The sequence below is a fragment of the Leucopleurus acutus genome (assembly GCF_964270905.1).
Source record: "Leucopleurus acutus genome assembly, chromosome: 13".
NCBI lineage: Eukaryota > Metazoa > Chordata > Mammalia > Artiodactyla > Delphinidae > Leucopleurus > Leucopleurus acutus.
The window spans coordinates 73255442-73279602 of record NC_139155.1 but is presented as its reverse complement, the minus strand read 5'-3'; the positions used below and the strand labels follow the sequence as shown (position 1 = coordinate 73279602).

At 40.8% G+C, this 24161-nt stretch overlaps 1 protein-coding gene across 2 annotated transcripts in view; it reads left to right on the top strand.

The window, feature by feature from the left end:
* Nucleotides 1-24161, top strand: part of GIT2 (GIT ArfGAP 2) — a 46340-nt gene continuing 22179 nt past the window's right edge. For both annotated transcript variants that reach the window (XM_082853498.1, XM_082853499.1), the window contains exons 1-9: nucleotides 1-157; nucleotides 4292-4425; nucleotides 5849-5961; nucleotides 6593-6698; nucleotides 8202-8288; nucleotides 8406-8536; nucleotides 10544-10638; nucleotides 19718-19763; nucleotides 20925-20976. In XM_082853498.1, the coding sequence (XP_082709624.1) occupies nucleotides 106-157; nucleotides 4292-4425; nucleotides 5849-5961; nucleotides 6593-6698; nucleotides 8202-8288; nucleotides 8406-8536; nucleotides 10544-10638; nucleotides 19718-19763; nucleotides 20925-20976 (816 nt within the window). In that variant the 5' untranslated portion in view covers nucleotides 1-105. The remainder of the gene's footprint in view (nucleotides 158-4291; nucleotides 4426-5848; nucleotides 5962-6592; nucleotides 6699-8201; nucleotides 8289-8405; nucleotides 8537-10543; nucleotides 10639-19717; nucleotides 19764-20924; nucleotides 20977-24161) is intronic.

Below are 24161 nucleotides of genomic sequence, written 5' to 3'. Positions count from 1 at the left end.
GCAGCCAGCACCACCGTGGGGACCCGTTAGAGCGGAAGCGCCGCCGCCGCCGCCGCCTTCGGTGTCCCCGGCCACTAGGTTCCCGGCAGGTGGGAGGCGGGAGCCATGTCGAAGCGGCTCCGGAGCAGCGAGGTGTGCGCTGACTGCAGCGGGCCGGGTGAGTCGCACCAGCCGGGCCCGCTCCCTTCAGCTCTCCTGGCCGGGACCCCTGTCCCGGGGCCGCCCCCTCGGGCCGGGCGGGTCCCGGTTGTCGAGCTCTGCACCCTATGTCTGGGGTCGGGACGAGGAGGAATCTCGGCGGCCTTGGGGCGGGACCGTCCCGGGCCTGTCTGAGCCGGAGCGGGCAGGGGGTCGCCGCCCTCCCGTCCCTTCCTTCCCTCTCGTTCCCTCTGTCCCAGGCCGGGCGGTGAAACGGCGGGGTCGGGCCCGCTTTCCCAACAGGAAGGGGCTTGGGCAATCTACAGGAAAGCCAGTTACAGAAGTGAAATCCGAGCGTCCTCCCGGCTGCGGCCCCCAGAGGCTGCAGGTGTCAGCCCCCTCCCCACAGCTACCCAGACTCCCGCCCCAGGAGGGGGCCCTGGGGCCCTGCCCGGAGTGGGTGACACCCGCCTCTTCCCTCCACTGAGACTCGCCAGAGGACCCCCATGGATGAGTTCCCCGCTCCTGACATCCCTACTCCCACTCCACCGCGGAGAATCTCCAGGATGTCGGGGTCTTGCAAATGCGACCAGCACTTAGGAGGCAATGCCGGCTTCAAGTTCTGAGATCTGAACGAGCTGAGTTCAAACTAGATTTTGCCTCTCGGTGACCTTGGGCTGGTGACTTCGTTTGGCCGACTCTTGATTTCCTCATTTTTCCGATGAGGATAATTGGGAGTACAGTGCTCAGGGGTAGGGAAGATTCAATGAATATTCTTAGAATCATCTCATTTAAGGCGGTTTTTTTCCTTTTTTTCTTTTTTGTACTGTGTACAGAACCTTTACAGCCCCTTAAAGCTATAGTTGAATTTCTAAATCATACATTAATTACACCTTACAAAACAACCACACACCAAATCACGGGCAAGTATACCCATTTGTGCATTCAGGCAGTATAGGCATATGGGAGCGTTGAAAGGCCAAAACCATTCCTCCCATGCATAGTTTTCAGATTTAGAGTTCAGATCCATCTTAGCGGTTGGAACTGGGTTGACAGGTCTCTATGCTGTTTTCAGTGTTTGGATTTATCTGCTTTGAATTTGAAGTTGTAAGATGGCTTCTTTGGCACAATAGCATCCAATAAACGATCTTAACGAAATGAGCACCAGTGTTTTTGCAACTGTTCGGAACTTCATCTTGTCATATGGAAGTGGAGACTGATTTTAAATAGTATTGTGATAACTCAAACCTTATGTGGTTATTTTACGGCCTGTATACTGTAAGTGGGGTTACCAGGTTCCTTTGAAGATAGGGAGATGGGTGGAGGAGTTTAAAAAGAAGTGTTTCAGAAACCAAGTTAGTGTGTTATACGAGCTCCATTGTATTCTCTAAAAATGTTATTCCACTTCCTTATTTTCTTGCCTGTTTTCAGTTGAACTTTCTGTGATGTTTGATTCACATGAATTTAGATTCAAACTTCCTGTTGAAATGCATTTTCTTTGCTTCTCGGTGGATGGTATGGGGCAAAGGAAAACTGCATCTCCATTGCCACACTAAATACTCAACTAAATAATAAATACAGTCTTGCACTTCTCCAGCGTATTGTGCATTTCAGAACATTTTCTCTTCCATTGTTATCTTTTTAGTTGTTGTCTCATGCCTCATCTACAGAGACTTGAGTCACTTCCTTCCTGTTTTGAATATAATTAGGCTACCTTGAAATGTTCTGAACTTGAGCAGCTGGGAATTTGTGCTGCCTTTTCTGCAAAGCCCTAGTAAAAGACTTACCTTTAGGGTTGGGGATCCCTTTGAGATTCTTTTTTTTTTTTAATTAATTAATTTATTTTTGGCTGTATTGGGTCTTCGTTACTGCATGCGGGCTTTCTGCAGTGAGCGGGGGCTACTCTTCATTGTGGTGCTCGGGCTTCTCATTGCGGTGGTTTCTCTTTTGCGGAGCATGGGCCCTAGGGGCGCGGGCTTCAGTAGTTGCGGCACGTGGGCTCAGTAGTTGTGGTTCATGGGCTCTAGAGCGCAGGCTCAGTAGTTGTGGCGCACAGGCTTAGTTGCTCCATGGCATGTGGGATCTTCCCAGACCAGGGATCGAACCTGTGTCCCCTGCATTGACAGGTGGATTCTTAACCACTGTGCCACCTGGGAAGTGACCCTTTTGAGATTCTGATGAATGCTCAGGCCTTCTTCCCAGAAAATGCACACGTGCTTAACTCTTTCATACAGAATTTATGTTAAGATTTCTCAGAGGAGTTATAGACATTTCTGAAGCCCATTGGTTGTGTTCCTAGAACCCAGGTTAAGAAGCCCTGGAATAAAACATTCAGATAAACTGGAAGGGGTTCACCCACTCTCAGTCGTACAAACTCGATTTGGATTTTACTGTGTTGTTAACATTCTGATGTTCTCTCCTTGGGATTCTGATTCACGATGTTAAGGTGATTAATATAGAGCCTTGCTTAGTGTGTGTTAAATCCTTGTTGTCTTGTTCCTGTTTAATTTCCTCCAAGAAGATTGTGAATCCTCTGAATGATACGTGAAAAGCAAAGGTAATCTTCAAAACGAACAGTCTTTTTGTATGTGTGTCATTAGTCGTAGTACCATACTGCAAAAAGCAAAGTTGTTATGTATCTTTGCAGGGATCCTTCATCTTGGTGTTTCCAAACTTTATTTTTTAGAATGGCTTAGTAGTACTGACATAGTTGTACTTCATTGAATAATTTTGTTTCTGTTTTATTTCATGGCAAACATTTGACTAACTATGATCAGATCTTAGTATTCAATAAATAGTTTACCTTTTTTTTTTAAAGTGAATCTAGTTCATATCCTACTCTGAGTTCAACTACCTGAAAACTCCACTGAGATTTTTCACTGTAGTAAGACAGTGTTCATGTGAAACATTCAATGTTTCATGTATTAGCAAACAAAAACTTTCTCTAGTGGCCATGAATTTCAGTGGGCTCTTGAAAATATTTGAATGGTACTTAAAATAATTTGGAAATATTACTATATGCAAGGAACTTCACTTACTTTTTATATCCTCACCACCCTGAGATGTGTTGTTCTTCCCATTTGATCCATGATGAGGACCCTCAGAGAAATAACTTGCCTGAGATCATTATGCAAGAAGTGGCAGAGTTGAGGTTCAAACCCTGGACTGCTTATCTCCAGAGCCAACCCTCTTAACCACTACACTCTTTGACTCCCAGTTTGTCTTTGATTGAAATCCCATAACTTTTCATTATATGGTTGGAAGGGGTTTGAATAAACTGTTAGAAATGGTAAAGATGGTGTACATGCATTTTAGAGATTTTTGTGGGCATTGAAGAATTTTTAAATATACCCCTTAAGCCAGGCAGCTTGAGCGGCACCTATTGTCACCCCATTGTGAGTCTGATGAATGTAGAAGGTCTGTCTTTATTTTGAGTTTCTAAATATTCAGTTTACTTTCCCAGTGTGAGTTATTCTTACTGCTTACCAAGTGTGAATTATTCCTTGTTTCAAAGGATGTCTAATGAAGCTCTGTGGGACTTCACAGGAAAAAAAGTATTGTGCACACACCAAAAGTATTACTCCCTTGTATTTTACATCTTTGCTTCTGTGAAGCCGCTGTTTTTACAGCTTCTGTCCTTTCAGATCAGTGGCGAGATCGGACTCAACAGTTTATTTAAAATACCTAACGGGTATGATAGCACAGGAGGTCAGGTTTCCCAGTCTGTGTTCAGAACCATAGCAGCTGAGCAGTTGTATAGTTGTGTCACTTGCAGCTTTCTGCTAAGCCCAGTGGCATGTAGATGTGTAGCAGTTGTAGGGTAGCTGTCTTTTCACCACTCACTTCACATAACGCTGTGTGGATTGTTCACTGACACAGTTATGTTATCTTGTTACTTGTGGAGATGGATTCGAAATGATTCAGGTGAATCCTCTCAGTTTGCTTCTCTTACGTTGATTGAAAGAGCACACATCTGAGATGGTAGATCTCATTAGGGTATCAGACAAACTCGCCAGCTTGATATGTGGACTAGCATACTAAAACAACAGAAATGTCTTGTTTTTCTGAAAAACCAAACCGCAGTCATCTTTTGCCATCTGGCGGAATAGCAACCACCTGGTATCCTTGCCACTGATTTCATTCTCCTTTCCAGATCCTTCCTGGGCATCAGTAAATAGGGGAACTTTTATATGTGACGAGTGCTGCAGTGTCCATCGGAGTCTAGGGCGCCATATCTCTCAAGTAAGGCATCTTAAACACACACCATGGCCTCCAACATTGCTTCAGGTAAAGAATAAGAATTCTGCTCATGGTTTGTAATTTAAGTTTTTAGGGCTCACTGTTTTAGCACTAAAATTGTACTTCTTAAATCTTACAGAAATGTTTGACTCATAATTGAGCAGAGGTGCCATGCTTATTGATGCTATATATAATTATTGAATTCATCATTTAAGATTTTTTCCCTCCTAATGTAAATCTTGTCCCAAAATCTGAACTATAGGTAGACAGTCTTAGAATTTCCTGCTCATGTTTCACTGCTGACTTTCTAGATGTCACCAGAAATGGTTTTTAAACCGTCTGTCTTTCCCACATACCGTGATGAATGTTTCTGAAAGTGACTGCCTTAGAAACTTTTCATGAAGTTGTCCGCTTTGATAGAAGCATGGACTGGGATTCCTCAGAAATTTCTGAAACATCTGATTTAAGTTCTCTTAAAGTTCTTGTAACCTGTTAGAGACAATTAAGTTCTGTTTTGATTGAATGCCTAACACTGCTAAGTGTTCAGGGGGCCCTTCGTTTTATTTGGGGGTCCATTGTCATGTCACCGGTACTTCTATTTCAGGGTACACATTCTTCGAGTTCTGCTGGAACTCAGACTTACGCATGTGTTTCGCCTTCATTTGTTTTGAGTACATATTTTACTAAATCTGTGCCAGCTGCACAACATGTCCTTAAAACTTGCCTATGTGTACCAAAGGATCAGAACAAGTGAGTGTGGATCTTTGATGTGACAATATCTTCACTGACGTAAAAAACAGATGGGGCCATGTCAGGAGTCATGCTTTGAAATGAAATTGGGAGACATGGTTTATTAATAACTTTTGCTCAGAAGTTTCTAACAGCTCATTCTCATGTGAACATGGATGTTTACTGCTGTCAGATTATACAGAATACTCATTATATTATAGGATCTGAATAAAGTTCAGAGATGAGTAGTTTAAAATGCCAGATTTGACCCTAAAACAATTCCCAGAGTATGGCCCGTGAACCACCAGTGGTACTCAAGGTAGATGTAGGTAATACTCAAATATTTATTTAAATGGTTGCCTAAAACTGTAACTAGCACATCAAATTATAATTGCTAGTGAAAGTTTTAGAAAGTAAGTGGATTTAAAGAAAAATATTAAGAACCTTGAAAACAGAATTTGGATGCTCAGACTTGGGAAATACTGTCCTAAAGTGTCAAAGTACTCTTTCTTCATCATCTATGAGAAAATGTAATCAAACCCATTTAAGTACCTGCTGGTCAAACCTGAATCCTGTGTACAGGTTCCTCTTTCTCATTCTAAAACAGAAGATAATGATGTGTGTGATATCCCAGTCATGCTAGTGTTTGTAATAGGGCTTTGTTTTCCCAGTTCAGTCACTGATTCCCACTGGATGTTTGCAGAAAGAAATTTAAATATGATTTTATGCTGCTTGGTTTTAGATGGTTGAAACCTTGTATAATAATGGTGCTAATTCTATATGGGAGCATTCTTTGCTGGACCCTGCCTCTCTTATCAGTGGAAGACGCAAAGCTAATCCACAGGATAAAGTACAGTGAGTGAAATGTTTATAAATACTCTTATTTCTTCGTAACCCCTGGGGCCCGCTGAAAGGAGTGCAGCTGTTTTTGACCAGCCCCTACAGGGGCAGTACGGGAGGTGGTCACCCAGTTTTGCATTGACCTCTTTGCTATTAGGAATGCAGAACAAAGCCAGGCATGGGACCATCTCTTTTGCATGGTTACCCAGCACAATTCAGTGGTTTCTCCGGTTTAAGACTAAGGCTTGGTGGCTTTTGATGTAATCACATTTGAGCTTTGGCACTCAAACAGTAGGCAGTCAGACCAGAAATCTTGGTTCTGGGCTCCAGTCTGCCTGATGCCTCACTTATAAGATGGGATGAAGAGCTGCTTCCTCGCAAGGTTGCTAGGTCAATTAAGAAAATTACACAGAGCAGAAAAATGCTATAAAAAGCAGGTATTCTGCAGTCCTGGCCATTATAATGACTAATGTATGTTTTCAGACTTCAGGCCTGACAGCACACTGCTGAAACTTACTTCAGTATTGTTCATTCTGTTCTTGAGTGGGGGATGTGGGTCACTTCCTCTTCTTTTTACAGTCTGAAGAATGGGGAATGTCATATCTGAACTGCAAGTGAACTGTTTTCTTTTTTTTTTCCGAACCAGTCCTAATAAAGCAGAATTCATCAGAGCAAAGTATCAGATGTTAGCATTTGTCCACCGCTTGCCCTGCCGGGATGACGATAGTGTGACTGCCAAAGATCTTAGTAAGGTGGGTCACACCTTTTAAAATCCCTGAAATTGCTGGATGAAGCAGCATATCGGCTGATTTGAAAAAACCTTAGAAAGAAAAGAAAAACAAAAACTCCTTTCTGTACACTAAATAATTAGTAACAGCTTTTTTTGCAGTTGCTTTCTTCTTTCATCTTACTTCAAATGGCAAGCATTCATGTTAGTGGAGGTATAAGGAGCAGAGGAACAAATAAGTATCCAGAAAACTATTTGTGTTTTTCAGATATGGTTCTAAAATTGTATTTCTGTAAGTTTTTGTTTAGCTTTGAAATAAGAGCCATCTCAGAGTTTGTTTCTAGGAGGGACTAGAAGGTTTGTGGGACTTCTGCAGGCTTCTAGGTTGCATGCTGAGTGGGATCTTCAGGAAGCAGGGTGTGACTCGAAGCTGTAGCACACAGGATGGTTTATTAAACTTGCAAAATGAGTAGATGCTTTTCTTTATGTGGGCCTTTACATGTTTTTGAGAGATGCCACGAAAATACATATCCTTATTTTCAAAGCACTGCTTTCGGCAAATGCTCACACAGATCGTAGGCACTCATAATTCAGAATTTTAAACTTTGCATGGAAATGTATATGATTGTTACTTCCATTTATTAATAAGACTTGGTATGTGTATTTTACCACAATTTTTAAAAATATAATTAAAAAATAAGACTTGGATACAGATGTTAGTGTAGATTTCTCCATTGCTATGATAAGAGTTATTGCATTTTGGACAATTCTAGGTTAGACTTGAAGGAAGGCAGCTCTTCTGAATGTATAAGGGCATTTCTGTAGTGGTACAGAATTTGGTATAGCACAGGCCTATTTCCCACCCTGAAAGACTTCATTAAATCATTGTATACAAGGCCAATAATAGTGTTGAGGAGAGGGTGTGATATAAGGCAGAATCCTGTGACTTGCACGGTATAGGATATGAAGCTCTAAAGCCCTAGGTTCAATAATAACAACAAATAACAGCATCAACAATAATAATAGCAGCTGTATTCTTTGAGCATTTCCTATGTACCAGGCTCCATGCTTTGTTATATCATTGAGTCCTTATAGTAACCCTGTGAATAGGTGGCATTATTATCACCATTTTAGAGATAAGGAAACTGAGGTTCAGATTGCTAAAGAACTTCGTCAAGTTCACACAGCTTGAGGGGTGTATGGTTTGAAATTCAGACTTCAGAGCCATGCTCAGCCACCTCTTCACACTCCCTCTCACTCAAGGTCTGGTTGTGCCACTTAGATCATGCATTTGGGCAGGTCAGCCTTCCCAGCCCTAGTTTCCTGTCAGGAAAATGGGCCTGACCCTGCCTTAGAGCCCGGGGATGGTTGTGACCAGCAAGGGAGAGACTGCTTCATCCACCTTACTGAGCTAAATAAAGATGATGTAGTACTACTATAATGTGTATTAAAATAGTCTGCCAGCTGCTTTGCTACGTCATTCTTTACATTTTTAACAAATATTCTTTCTTGTGTGTGTATTTTTCAGCAACTCCATTCAAGCGTGAGAACAGGGAATCTTGAAACCTGTTTGAGGCTATTATCATTAGGAGCACAAGCCAACTTTTTTCACCCTGTAAGAAAGCATGAATTGATTCAGACATTAAATTGAAACTAAATGGGTTGCATTCGTGTAGCCTTTCGTTTATTTAATTTTGCTTCTTTTTGTATACTTTTTATTAATGATTCTTAGGAGAAAGGAAACACCCCACTCCATGTTGCCTCTAAAGCAGGGCAGATTTTACAGGCGGAATTATTGGCAGTATATGGAGCAGACCCAGGCACGCAAGATGCGAGTGGGAAAACTCCTGTTGATTATGCAAGGTAAGAGACTAGATTCTTGTCATCTCTCTCTGTTTGGGATTATTTCTGTTGTGTATGATTCATTGTTAAGTGGCTAAATTGTGTATGATTAACATTTAACCCCTTCAGAGGTTTGCATGCTATTATTTTGCAGATGAAGGTATTTCAAATGCATATGATCTTAGAGCCAGCTAAAGTCAGGGAGGGTAGAACCATTAACCATTGTGCTTAGCTTCCAGTCTTTCATTTCTTTTTATCCTTTAAACGCAGTGGTATTTGAGCCATAGTTGGAGTACAGATCAAGTATGAAGAATTGCAGAACCCACTCCTCAGTTTTTTAATAGTTTTATTCATTGCTTGAACTTAGAAACAAATCTATATGGATAGATATGTGGTTAAACAAGTATAGTAAAATGTTAATTGCAGGATTTAGGTAGTGGACATCTGGGTGCTTGCTATAAAATTCTTTAACTTTTTGTTTCAAAATTTTGGCTGTGAAGTGCTGGAAAATAAATAAATACATCCATAGATTAGGCTTGAATATCATTTAAATGATAGAAGATGGATGATCTTTCCTTCTTTTTCCAAATTAACTTTTTCCAAATTAACTGCAAAGAATTATACTCTGCAGAGGATAAAATGACAAGTGACAACTTGAAAATGGCAAGTGAAATGAACTCTGCCCTCCTAGAATTTACTCTCTCAGGGAGGAGGAGGTTCATAAATGCATGTAAGAGTTAAATGAGGCAAGATAATGTAGAACTCATTACCAAAATTGATACATATATAGGATTTCTTCACTGTGGCCCAGATCATTAAGAAATGTCTTTAGTTGGTCTTTGAAGAGTAGATTGGATTTGGGTGTGTGAAGATGAGCTAAGGTGTTCCAGGTGAGAAGAAGGGCGTGGGTCAAGTTCAGGAAGGAGGGATGGACAGGGATGTTCGGCACAGCAGGAGACCTAATTGGATAGAGCAGAGTGTGTCTGGGAATAAGAGCTAAGGTACTGAGGAATACAGTATTTCATCAGGTCTAACACTCTACTGTTTATATGGGTCATCATTATTTCATATGCCATTAAAAAGGAAAAGACTCAACCAATTAAATGATGATGTACTATCAACTGTACTATCAACTTCCTGATTTCACAGATGTTAAAAAATGAGAAAAAAAGATGTGCATCACAGAAATCAAAGATGTGTGGGTAGGTTGGAGAATATTTTTGTAGTACGTTGTATGTGGGAAGAGAAACTGGCAGAAACTAGACTTCATCTTTTCAGGGGAACAGAGCCCTCAGTAAATGATACTTATCACTTATCTTGGAATTTCCTCTTGTACCTTGCGCATAATAGTCTCTCAGGGTAATGATTTATTTATATGCCTTGTTACTTGAAGGATTTCAAGCAGCTTAAATATTTGTTTCAAAGGCAAAATTAATATTTTCTGTGATGGAAATTAAAGACAAGGAGGTGTGAGCTATGCATTAGGTTGGTCTGTCTCTCCCTGAATCAAAGACCTTGAAGTGGTTACTGAACTCTAATCCTGAAGTCAGGCTGGCTGCATGAGAAGCATCTAGGGGAAGGACCTTTTTCAAAATATTAATGTCCACACTGCTCCTGTTTTTATTGATTCAGAATATCCAAGGGTGGGTCCTGGACATCTGTATATATTTTTAAGCATGCTAGTTAATTTTTGAGAACCTCTACCCTTGACCATTTATTAATTTTATTTTCTACCTCATTAGATGAACTTATTCTTTGTCCCTCTCATAAGTCCTTGAATTCCTTATTAAGTACTCTGTCTTATAAATTAATAAAGGAAAGGCGATAGTTGAGTTTGTGAAAACAGTTTTTATAAAGGTGGGAATCGAAGTAGACCTTGACAGTTTACCTCACACAAAAAGGTTGATTATTCTAAAAAGTCACGTTTGATAAATGACTCAGGTATCTCATGGGACGTCTCTGTACTTTTCTATTCTAGCTCCAGTGGCCAGCGAGCAATATAAATGGTACTTTGTTTTCTCTTGGTAGGCAAGGAGGGCACCATGAGCTGGCAGAACGCCTCGTAGAAATACAGTATGAGCTGACTGACAGACTAGCCTTCTATCTGTGTGGCAGGAAACCAGGTGAGTTGAAAGGACAGCAGCCTCTCCACACCTCCAGCCAGTCAGTCTCTGGAAAACAAATTGGGACACTATCATTTATGATCTCTGCTTTAACGTATCCTTGAGAAAATTGCAAATAAGGATTTCTATTTGCAATGATAGCTACAGCATTTTTTGTTATATGTGAAATATGTAACATCGGTCAAATCTTGAATTTTAGTTTTTAAAATTTTGGCTCTACAGTAGTGACTGTTTCAGGAATCAAAGAGCATAATTGAACCCAAACTGAACGTGCGCAACGGTTCTTGTGATTAATGGGAGTAGGAATGGAAGAGCAAAGGATTAACTTTTGTAGTTATTTGCAGAATTCTGCTATCTAAGGAATGGGAAAAAGTAAAAAAGTGAACTTTACCATTAACCAGCTTTGCTCATGAGGTAGAACTGGGGTCAGCAAACTGTGGTCCATGGGCCAGATAAGCCTATCACTTGTTTTTTTTCAAATAAAGTTTTATTGCAAGATAACCATGCCCGTTCATTTAAATATTATCTACGGCTGCTTTCACACTACAGCAGCAGAGTTAAGTAGGTTGAGTAGTTGCAACAGAGACCATACAGCCACAAAGCCCAGAATATTTACAATCAGGCCCTTTGCAGAAAAAGTTTGCCAACCCTTGATATAGAATATCCACATACATGTATACAGTGGTTCTCCACCCTGGTTGTACAACAGAGTTAAGAGCGCTTGGTGTGGTTCCAGTTCCCTGTGAGATGGAATAAGCACACCCCCACCCCGTCTCTCCTGCTGAACACAATTATAAACTATGGACCAAATACATGGAGTAGCTATCTGAGGACTGTAGCAGGTAGATTAGGGAACTCAAAGTACCGTCAAGCTGGTGGTGAGTGTCCCCTTTATTTTGCTTCTGATATGGCATCCAGGACAGCCTAAAACCTGGAACTGCATAACAGGTGCAAAGAAGCCTTCTCTGTGTGGTCTGAGGAGCAGGAAATGGGATTCCTACAGGACAAAGAATAGGGGAATTCCCCTGGGTTTTTTTTCTCTTCCTTTTTTCCCCACCCTAGTCCCTAGGCAATCCTATGGCTTCAGTAGTGGCAACAGCAGTGGCAGCACAGGTGCCTAAATCTCTGACCAAGAGCCTGAAGGGAATCCTGATTGCTTTTGTTTTTCTCTTTATTCTCTCACCACTTGGCCCTGGAGACAGAACCTCACCTGGTCAGGTACCTGCTAGAACAAAATATTAACATTCTCCATAGAGTTTAAGGAAGATTCAGCATCTCCACAACGTAATATGCAAAATGTCAGGGATACCACCCATAATTACTCCACATGTCAAGAACCAGGAAAATCCCAAAGACTTGCACGGAAAAAGGTAGCTAACAGATGCCAACCCTAGATGACTCAGATGTTGGAATTATCAGATAAAGATTTTAAAACAGATAGTAACATCATGCTCTAAGAAGTAAGTGTGAACGTTCTTGAAACAAATCTAATATAGACAGTCTCCGCAGAGAAATAGAAGATATAGAAAAGAACAGAACAGAAATGTTAGAATTAAAAAATCCAATAACTAAAATTTTAAAACTCACTGGTTGGGCTTAATAGCAGATGGAGATGGCAAAGAAAAGAGTGCATTGAAAATAGATCACTAGAAGTAATCCAGTTTGAGCAACAGAGAGAAAAAAGAGTAGGAGGAAAAGAAACCGAGCAGAGCCTTAGGGACCTATGGGACAAAATCAAAACATTTGTATCATCACACTCCCAGAAAGAGATCATAAAGAATGTGATGCAGGGGCTTCCCTGGTGGCGCAGTGGTTGAGAGTCCGCCTGCTGATGCAGGGGACACGGGTTCGTGCCCTGGTCCAGGAAGATCCCACGTGCCGTGGAGCGGCTGCGCCCGAGCCATGGCTGCTGAGCCTGCGTGTCCTGAGCCTGTGCTCTGCAATGGGAGAGGCCCGTGTACCGCGAAAAAAAAAAAAATGTGATGCAGAAAAAAATACTTGAAGAAATATGGCTAAAAACTCTAAATTTGGCAAAAGACGTAAGCTTACAATTCAAGAGTCTCCAAGAACTCCAAACAGAATAAACTCAAAAGAAATCATCACTCAGACACATCAAAATCGAACTGCTAAAAACCGAAGAAAGAAAATGTCTTGAAAGCAGCCGAGGAAAAAAATGACATACCATGCAAAGGAACAATTATTTGTATGATTGTGGATTTCTCATCAGAAACCATGGAGATGAAAAGGAAGTAGAACAATTTTTTTTTTTTGGCCACACCACGGGGCATGCGGAACTTCCCCGACCAGGGATCAAATGTGCACCCCCTGCAGTGGAAGTGGGAGTGTTAAGCACTGGACCACTAGGGAAGCCCCAGCAGAACAATATTTTTTAAGTGCTGAAAGAAAAGAACTGTCAACCTACAACTCCATTTCCAGTGAAAATAACCTTCAGGAATGAAGAAAAAATAAAGACTTTCTTATTTTATAAATTTATTTTATTTATTTATATTTTTTATTTTTGGCTGCATTGGGTCTTTGTTGCTGCACACGGGCTTTTCTGTAGTTGCGGCGAGCGGGGGCTACTCTTTGTTGTGGTGTGCGGACTTCTCGTTGCAGTGGCTCCTCTTGTTGCAGAGCATGGGCTCTAGGTGCATGGGCTTCAGTAGTTGTGGCACACGGGCTCAGTAGTTGTGGCTTGTGGGCTCTAGAGTGTAGGCTCAGTAGTTGTGGCGCACGGGCTTAGTTGTTCCACGGCATGTGGGATCTTCCCAGACCAGAGCTCGAACCCATGTCCCCTGCATTGGCAGGCGGATTCTTAACCACTGTGCCACCAGGAAATTCCCGAAAAAATAAAGACTTTTTTTTTTTTTTTGGACATCAGCTCAGCTTTTATTTATTTATTTATCTTTGGGTGTGTTGGGTCTTCGTTTCTGCGTGAGGGCTTTCTCTAGTTGCAGTAAGTGGGGGCCACTCTTCATCGCAGTGCGTGGGCCTCTCACTATCGTGGCCTCTCTTGTTGCGTAGCATAGGCTCCAGACGCGCAGGCTCAGTAGTTGTGGCTCACGGGCCTAGTTGCTCTGCAGCATGTGGGATCCTCCCAGACCAGGGCTCGAACCTGTGTCCCCTGCATTGGCAGGCAGACTCTCAACCACTGTGCCACCAGGGAAGCCCCTAAAGACATTTTAAGATGAAAGAAAATAAGAGAATTAGTTGCTCTAACAGAAATACTAAAGAAAGTTCTTTGGGTGGAAGGGAATTGATACCAGAGGGAATCTTGGAGCTTTAGAAATGAAAGAACAGAAATAATAAGTATCTGGATAAATACAATAGGCTGTGTTTTCTTCTTAAGTTTTCTAAAATATGTATGACAGTTTAAAGCAAAAGTTATAGTATTGTATGGTGGGGTTTTCAGCATATGTCAGTGTAATGCATTTGACAATTACAACATAAAAGGGAGAGGGTAAAAGAAATATGGAGGTAAATTTTCGCATTCTTCTTAAAATGGTAAAATACTATTTCTAAGGAGATTGTAAAAAGTTATGTACAGTTTAATCCCTAGCACTGAAAAAAGACTATACAGTGATATATGGTCAGAAACTCTAGAGATAAATTAAAATGGAATGTTAAAAATTACCCAAATAATCAAAAGATGTTTAGATTCAAAGTATTCAAAAAAAGAGAGTAAAGGGGAGAGAGAGGAACAAAAAGTGAGGTCCAAATAGAAACTAAATAATAAATCATAGACTTAAATCCAAATGTAACGATAATTACATTAAATTTTAGTGATCTAAACACACCAATTAAAAGCAGAGATTGTCAGAATGGATTAAAAAAAAGAAAACAAGCCCTAACTGTATGCTGTGTCCAAGAAACCCCCTTTAAATATAATGGTATAGGTAAGTTAAAAAACAAAAAGGGGTAAAAAGATATACCATGCCAACACTAAGTAAAAGAAAGCTAGAGTGGGGCTTCCCAGGTGGCGCAGTGGTTGAGAGTCCGCCTGCCGATGCAGGGGACACGAGTTCTTGCCCCGGTCCGGGAAGATCCCACATGCCGCAGAGCGGCTAGGCCTGTGAGCCATGGCCGCTGAGCCTGCGCGTCCAGAGCCTGTGCTCCGCAACGGGAGAGGCCACGACAGTGAGAGGCCCGCGTAACACACACACACAAAAAAAAAGCAAGCTAGAGTGGCTATATTAATATCAAGCAAAGTAGACTTCAGAGCAAAGGAAATTAGCAGGGATAGAGAGGGACACAACATGATAAAAGGGTCAACTCACTAAAAAAGCATAACAATTCTAAATGGGTACACACTCAGCAATAGAGCTGCAAAATATAGGATGCAAACTTTGATAGAACTGAAAGGAGAAAAGGTCAAATCCACAATTATTGTTGGAGACTCAACAGTCTTCATTTAGTTAATAGATAGAACTAGAGGTAGAAAATCGGCAAGGATATTGAACTGAAACCATCAACCAACTGCATCTGGTTGACATTTATAGCATCCTCTCCCTAACAGCATCAGAACATATGTTCCTTTCGAGTACACAGTCAAACATTCCAAGATAGACCATATTCTGGGTCATAAAACAAACCTTAGCAACTCTAAAATAATTAAAATCCTAGAAAGTATATTCTCTGACCATAATGGAATTAAGCTAGAAATAAATAATCAAAATATAAGTGGAAAATACCCAAATGCTTGGAAATTAAACAGCATACTTCTAAATAATCCATGGGTCTAAGAGGAAGTCTTAAGGGAAATTAGAAAATATTTTCAGATGAACAAAAATGAAAAGACAGCAAATCAAAATTTGTGGGATGGAGCTAAAGCAAGGCTTACAGGAAATTTTATAGCATTAAATTATTATGTTAGAAAAGAAGAAAGGTCTCAAATCCTAATTTAAGCTTCCCAACCCTCAAGAAACTAGAAAAAGATGAGCAAAATAAACCCAAAGCAAGCAGAAGTTAAGAAATAATAAAGAGTAGAAATCAATGAAATTGAGAAAGGAGAACAGTAGAGAGAAATCAATGAAACCAAAAGCTGATTCTTTGTAGAGATTAATGAAATTGGTAAATGTCTAGACATACTGACAAAGAAAAAAGGAAAGAATACACATTGGAAGATGTCACTAAAAAACCCACAGACATTAAAGGGTAATGCAAAATATAAATAACTGTACATATAAATTAGACAACTTAGATAAAATGAACCAATTCTTTGAAAGCCACAAACTATCAACACCTATCCAAGAAGAAAGAGATAATGTAAATATATAATCCTACATTTTAAAGAACTTGAATTTGTACTTAAAAACATTCCATTAAAGAAAACCCTAGCCCAGATGATGGCACTAGTAAATACTGTGAACCAGCTGAAGTGGTATTGCCATACAGCAATACAATCAGTGTGGCTTATGACTCACATGGCTTGCTAGCTTTGCAGTTATAATCTTTACAGATATTTTTAAGTATTTGGAATTCACATTTCAATTTTTGCACATAAAATGAGACTATCCTACCAAACATTCGAAGAAGAAATAACATCCGTTTTATGTGATATTTTTTAGAAAATAGAAAGGTAGGGGGGACTTGAGGACATGGGGAGGGGGAAGGGTAAGCTGGGACAAAGTGAGAGAGAGGCAAATGTAAAATAGATAGCTAGTGGGAAGCAGCCACATAGCACAGGGAGATCAGCTCGGTGCTTTGTGACCACCTAGAGGGGTGAGATAGGGAGGGTGGGAGGAGACGCAAGAGGGAGGAGATACGGGGATATATGTATATGTATAACTGATTCACTTTGTTATAAAGCAGAAACTAGCGCACCATGTAAAGCAATTATACTCCAGTAAAGATGTTTTAAAAAAAAACAGTAAAAAAAAAAAAAAAAGGTGGGGGGAAATGCTTCTCAAGTCACTTTATGAGGCCAGCATTACCCCAATACCAAACCCAGCAAAGATGGCACCAAAAAATATCCCTCACTAACAGGGACACCAAAATTCTCAACAAATTATAAGCAGATTGAATCCAACAATATGTAAAAAGGAAAATGTAATATACCAAGTGGGGTTTCCAGATATATGACTAATATTTGAAAATATTTGAAAATCAGTTAATGTGATTCATCACATTAACAGACTAAAAAAGAAAGCTGTACAATCTTACCTGTTGATGCAGAAAAAGCATTTATAAAATTCAGCATCCCTTTGTGATTAAAGAAAAAAGAAAAACCTTAGCAAACTAGGAATAGAAGGGACTTCCTTAATCCGATAAAGAGTATCTATTGAAAAGCCACAGTTAACATCATCCTTAATGATGAGAGATTGAATGCTTTTGCCTGAAAATCAGAAACAAGGCTAGGATGTCCACTGTCACCACTTATATTCAACATTGCACTGGAAATCCTAATCAGTGCCATAAGGCAAGAAAACCAAATAAAAGGCACACTGATTAAAAAGGAAGAAATGCAACTGCCTGTATTCATAATGAAATGATTTCCATGTAGAAAATCCCAAGGAATCTATAATAAAGTTTCTAGAACTAATGAATGAGTTTAGCAAGGTTGCAGAATGCAAGATGAACAACCCAAAATCAGTCATATTTCTGTAGACTAATAGTGGACAATTAGAACCTGAAACTAGAAAAATAATAACATTTATAATAGCTCCAAAGTAAATACTTAGGTATAAATCTAACAAAATATATGTGGAATCTATATGCCAAAAATTACAAAATGCTGATGAAGGAAATCAAGGAAAGCCTGAAAAAGGGTTTCTACTATGTTTATGGATTGAAATACTCAATATAGTTAACATGACAATTCTCCACAAATTAATTTGTAAATTTAATGCAATTAAAGGATTTGCTTATTGACATGGACATCCTGGTTCTAAATTTTACATGGAAAAACAAAGGAACTAGAATAGCCAAGACAGTTTTGCAAAAGAACAGTAGTGACATAGGAGGAATCACACCACCCAATTTTAAGACTTGCTGTAAAGCTCTGCTGTACTCAAGACAGTGGTTATGGTGAAGAGGTGGACATACAGATCAATGAAACTGTATAGAGAATCCAGAAATAGACGCACACAAATACATTCAATTGACTTTTTTTTTTTTTTTTTTTTTGCGGTACACGGGCCTCTCACTGCTGTGGCCTCTCCCATTGCAGAGCACAGGCTCCGGACGCACAGCCTTAGCGGCCATGGCTCATGGGCCCAGCCACTCCGCGGCATGTGGGATCTTCCCGAACCGGGGCACGAACCCGTGTTCCCTGCATCGGCAGGCGGACTCTCAACCGCTGCGCCACCAGGGAAGCTCCATTCAATTGACTTTTGACAAAAGTTGCAAAGGCAGTTCAATGAAGAAAGGACAGTACAATATATGGTGTTGGAACAATTGAATATCCATGTGCAGAAAAATGAGCTTCAACCTAAACCTCACACCTTGTATAAAAACTGAGGGGACTTTCCTGATAGTCCAGTGGTAAAGAATCCGCCTTCCAATGCAGGGGACATGGGTTCGATCCCTGGTCAGGGAACTAGGTTCCTACATGCCAGGGCAGCTAAGCCCGCATGGCACAACTACTGAGCTCGCACGCCTCAACTAGAGAGCTCGTGTGCCACAAACTACAGAGCCCACACGCTCTGGAACCCGCCCACCACAACTACAGAGCCCATGTGCCCTGGAGCCTGTGCACCACAACTAGAGAAGAGAAAACCCGCACGCCACAACTAGAGAGAAGCCCACGTGCTGCAACAAAAGATCCTGCATGCCTTAACAAAGATCCTGCGTGCCGCAACTAAGACTCAATGCAGCCAATAAATAAACAAACAAACAAATAAATAAATAAAATATTTTTTAAAAAACTAATTGAAAATGGATCATAGATGTAAATGTAAAACCTAAAACTTTAAAACTTCTAGAAGAAAACATAGGAGAAAATCTTAGTGGTCTTGGATTATATAAAGTACTTAAATGTAACACCAAAAGCACAATCCGTAGAAGAAAATATTGATAAGCTGGGCTTTGTCAAAATTTTAAGCTTTTGCTCTGCAAAAACTATAGTTAAGGGCTTTCCTGGTGGCGTAGTGGTTGAGAGTCCGCCTGCCGATGCAGGGGACACGGGTTCGTGCCCCGGTCCGGGGAGATCCCACATGCTGCGGAGCGGCTGGGCCCATGAGCCATGGCTGCTGAGCCTGCGCATCCGGAGCCTGTGTTCCGCAATGGGAGAGGCCACAACAGTGAGCGGCCCACATACTGCAAAAAAAAAAAAAAAAAAGCCCAGTGTGATACCACTAAGTACCTATTAGAATGACCAAAATAAAAACTCAAAAAACCAACACAAGTGCTGGGGAAGGTGTGGAACAATGGTAACTCTCATACGTTGCAGTTAGAAAAGTGATAGAGCTACTCTGGAAAAAAGTCTAGCAGTTTCTTACCAAGTTAAACATGCATTTACCTATAACCCAGAAGTCCTAGGTATTTACGCAGGAGAAGCAAAGACTTACGTTTACACAAAAACCTGTATGTGAATGCTCATAGTGGCTTTACTCATTGACACATGATCAGTGTCCTCCACAAGCTTGATTAGGACTCAGTCAGCATTATAGGAGACAGAGCCCGTGCCTGGACCTGCCCAGACCACCTGGGCCAGCCTTGACTGTTTTATGCTAATTGATTAATTTGAAGGTAAGCCACTAAAGCTCAAGGAAGCCCCACCATCCCACATGGGAGAGCAGATGGATGCCTGCTCCAAGCTACTTCAGCTCCCTAAATGTCCTTTCCATGGCTGAAGATCATTAGTTATACTGGGGACAAACAGCGTAAGGATTAGGGTGAGCATAGGCTTTCCACTTAATGACGTTGGGACCTTTGTACCAGAAGAAAATAAGGAAATGATCCTTGCTACTGGCCAGATTTTGAGAAGTTGTAGTCAATCTGGCAACTTCTGTTTCTCCCACATAGATCATAATTATGGGAAGATACTAATTGCAAAACATAAATTGAGAAAATAATGATGGTATTCCTTTACAGATCTTATCAATATATGAACAAAACTTTGACTTGGTTTCTGTTTCAGATCACAAAAATGGACAGCACTTTATAATACCTCAAATGGCAGACAGGTAAGGCCATTGAAATACCAATCAATATTATCTGTCACTAGTATTTCCTTGGTTGTATAGTGTTTAAGTGTATTATATTTTGTGTTTAACAAAGCCCATACATTTTTCTCTTTTATGGCTATGCAATTTGGAAATAAGATGGCTGTAAGTAAACCACCATATAAAACTTAAGTTTGAAAAAGCACAAGTAAGAAATTTGCTAATCCAATTGGAGTTAGAGATACTGTCACAGTTTTAGCTAGTTGTGACAGTATATTGTGTCTCTGGATATATCACAGAATATTTCTGTGTTATAAGAGTGTAGCCTTTGTCTATGACAGGGATCAGCAAATTTTGTTGTTGTTAAGGGCTAGATAGTAAATATTTTAGGCTTTTTGGGCTATACAGCCTCTGCCACAACTACTCAACTCTACCAGTTGTAAATGAAAGCATCCATGGACACTATGTAAATGAAGGGCATGTCTGTTCCAATAAAATTTTATTTCTGGATACTAAAATTTGAATTTCATATAATTTTCACATATTATGAAGTATCATTTGTTGGGTTTTTTTTTCCAACCACTTAAAAATGTAAAAACTATGCTTAGCTCATAGGCCGAACAAAAAGTGGGTAATAATCTGTTGCCGCTGGTCTATAAGGTCAGATGAGTTCACGGCTGCAGAAATGAACTTTATTTGATTTTTTTTTTTTTTTTTTTTTTTTAGAAAGGAACTTTAAACCCTGATTTAGCCAATAAACTTTGCATAAGTACTGTCAAGAGTTTATGAAATGGTTAATTGCTATTCCATATGTAATCTTGCCATTCTGTTTTTTAACATTCTGCCCTTTTTGTATTTTCCTCTGCATGCTTTTTTTAATACTTTAAAAATTACGACTTCTCACATAAAGGGCCTGGGGACTAACCTGGCAATAATTTTGCCTTTTGGTTAGTAGGTGATTATTTTTCGGTTTACCACTTTGCATGATTATGGTATTTCTAGGAGATACTTTCACTAAGTTCTGTTCAGTTTCCTCACTGACGATTGGGCTGTAGAATTTTGGCCTCTGACCTTGTCCATGAACTGTAATTAATATCTTAATCCCTTGGCTATCTTAATCTTCTACAGAGCTCATGAAAATGGTTTTATTTATTTGCTTATTAGTTTTGTACACTTTCTTAGCAGCCTGGATTTGTCTGAATTGGCAAAAGCTGCTAAGAAGAAACTTCAGTCTGTGAGTATCTCTTTCCTAGTGAACTCCAGTATGGAAAACCATGTGTCCTGCTAATACCTGTTCTTAGCCCATTACCTAGTACATCAAATGACTTTGTTTCATGCTCTCAGATGTTAAATCAGAAGCAGGCCATCGAGTATGTAGCAAAGAAGAATGAAAGTACTAGTAAGTTTAGTATATCCAGTTTATTGGCTTGGCTTCAAATAATGGCATTTTTCTCTGTCATTTTAAAAGCGAAGACTGTGCCTTTGACATTAGGAAGTTGTTTCTCCCCGTAAGAGTTCCCTAGTTTCTCTCAGTGTACATGAATAAGTGGGACACACTTCTTGGGATTACTTCCTGTAGCCTCACAGGATGCTAGAGAATGATAAGAGCTGACGCTGGAATGGTGAGTACTGCAGATTGACTAGCTGCTGTTTGGGATCCAGCCACCGCTGACTGCCGTGCGTGTCCCACGCCATTCATCAGAGTTTTGTAAATGTAGGCTTTTAACTGCTCCTTCTGCCTCAGCTATGTGCTCAGAGTTCGCCCAGTTCTGCAGGCCACAAGCTCACTTTAGTCTCTGTGTTTCTCTTCAGCCTGCCCATTTCAGCCTTAGTCAGCACCCCGAGAAATCTCCTCCTCTGGGAACAGTTTCCCTCTGTTTAGTCCCCACAAATGAAGCCTCGCCCGGTGCTTCCCCAGCCGTTCTAACCACCCGATTACCCGCCTCAGCTGTTCTCATTGCTCTCAAGATCAGAACCAAGACTCTTAACTTCTTTTCGTAGCCTTTATGGGCGTCATCCCACTCTCACCCTTCAGTTCTTGCCCTGCTTCCCATCTGGTTCCCACGGTGTGGGTGTGGGTGTGGGTGGGTGCGTGCATTTAGATATTTCTTTAAGGGTTAGCACCCTCGGAGGCCACCTTCAAGTCCTCTTTCAGGAATCCTCTTTTGCCCGCTGTGCTTTCCCAGCTACCCTCCCTTTCATCATTCAAGTAGCTGAAATCTGACCCCCTTCACAGTGTAGGCAGGAGTTTTCCCAAAGCCTAACTCTGAACTTGCAACTCCCCTAATTTATGTCTTACTCTTCATTCCCCTTTTCATAGAAGACTCTTTACTAGAATTTCATATAATATTAAGTACTAAATATTATATTAAATGAATTTCTCATTACTAGCATTTAACTGTAATATGAAATAAATGTATTTTATGCAATTTGGTGTCTCTGTGTTCTCTATCTGCAGTTTTGTGTGTATGTGTTTTTATTGCCTTTCTTAAATTAAGGAGGTCATATAGTAAGATGATTAGGATGATAAGCTTTGGAGTCAGCAGTGAATATTCTGTGATTTCCTTTTAATTACTTAACAGTATGTAAGCCAATTTTTATTTTAAATAATTCAAACATGGATAAAATCCAAGCTCCCCTTGACTATCCTATTCTACATTTGCTAGGCTGAAAGCTGGGGTTATGTCTGTAATATCTCTAGCGTGTGGCAGGCACTAGATAAACATCTGGGACAAAGTTGAGCATAGTTCTCAAGAACTTGGGCTCTGGGTCAGACTGGTCAGGTGTGGATCTCGGCTCTGACGAGCTCCTTCACCTCTCTGTACCTCGGTGTCCTCTCCTAGAAAGGGAGATGGTGACCCAGCAGAGGCAGCAAGTCAGAGCTGCCCAGTGAGTGTGAGCTGCCCCCACGCTGTGGTCTCCTCCTCCTATCAGTGCCAATTCAGTGTTTATCCCACAATATCTCCCTCCCTCCCTCCCTCTTTCCTTCCTCCCTCCCTAGTGAAAAGCTGGGAGAAATACAAGACCACTAATGTATTCCTTGAATTAGTAAATATTAACATTTTAAGAGAAACTTGCATCCCAGGTCCATCACTTCTTGGCTTTGTGACTTTAGGTGAGCTAACTTCTGTGCCTTGGTATCCTTCTCTGTAAAGTGGTATAATAGTAGTTCCTGTCTTCAGAGAGGTGTTGTATTTACAATGATGATGGTATTAGCAAGGCTCCTGGGATGTAAGCCCGCAACAGTGTTGCTGCTGTAGTTATTGTTAGTAATAATAACATTAGCTTGTAGCCCCTTAGAGGAAACAGATTGGGTGTTTATGGTACAAGTTCAGTTTCCCAATCCTTCATCACCTTATCCAGCAAAAGGCTCTCAGAGTTTATTTTTAAAAAATAGAGAAGGGGAATCATCCTCATTTACTATATTCTTAATGGGTTCACGCTCAATATTTTGGTATGTTTTTTCTAATTCTGGTTTCCGATGCCTACCTTTTTTTTTTTAACTGAAGCGTAATTATAGAATTTTATATCCTGCTTTTGTCACCTAACAATGTATTGTACCCATTTTAACGAGTTTAATGAGGTGTGTGCAGCCAGCTTTAAATTCTGCATGAAGTACCTTCTGGTCAGTGTATGAATGGATATTTACTGGGTCCCATCTTGGTGCCGGGTACTGTGTGGGGATGTAGGGAGCAGTAGAGGATGGAACAAATTCAGCATCTTCCCTCACAGAGTGGGGAAGCAGTCAACTCAGAAGTAACAGCCACCGAGCGGCAGGGTTTCATGAGGCAAAAAGTACAGAAAGAGCTGGAGCCAGCCTGGTAGGGGCTTAGCCTCCTCTGGGTTGAGGAAGACCCAGTTGCTGCCAGGAGGGCACCCCAGTCTGTGGGGATTGTTTTATTGGGACACTGCACAATGTACTGATTAGACGGGCTGTCCTTGGTAGGGGACGCTCAGGTAGTTTTGTAGCGGTTTGGGGGACCCCTACTGAGGAAGACAGCAGAGAGACTTAACCGAGGTCTGGGTGGTATTTTCCTTCAGTGGCACGTTTTATCCTCTCGAAATGGTGTGTTTTGGCTTCTTTATCCTACCAAGGGTTTCAGATCCCATATACTGGGGGCAGAGCGGGTACTGGCAAACATTCTCAAAAGAGCAGAAGAGACTTTAAAGAGGTGATGTCACACGAAGAGCGGAGAACTGGACCCTGCCTTTGAGATAGGCACTTTAGATGCCTCTTGCTTCCCTTATGGCACAGCCCTATCTGCATATCAGGAGGGAGGCTGCTGTGGGTGGCAGGTATTTCTAGAGGATCTGTACTATTTTGGAAATGTTACTGTCTGTTTAATAATGGTGGGCATTTACTAAGTAAGCACTGGCTTTGGATAAGACGTTGGAGGTAGAAGGGTGAATAAGTCGCAG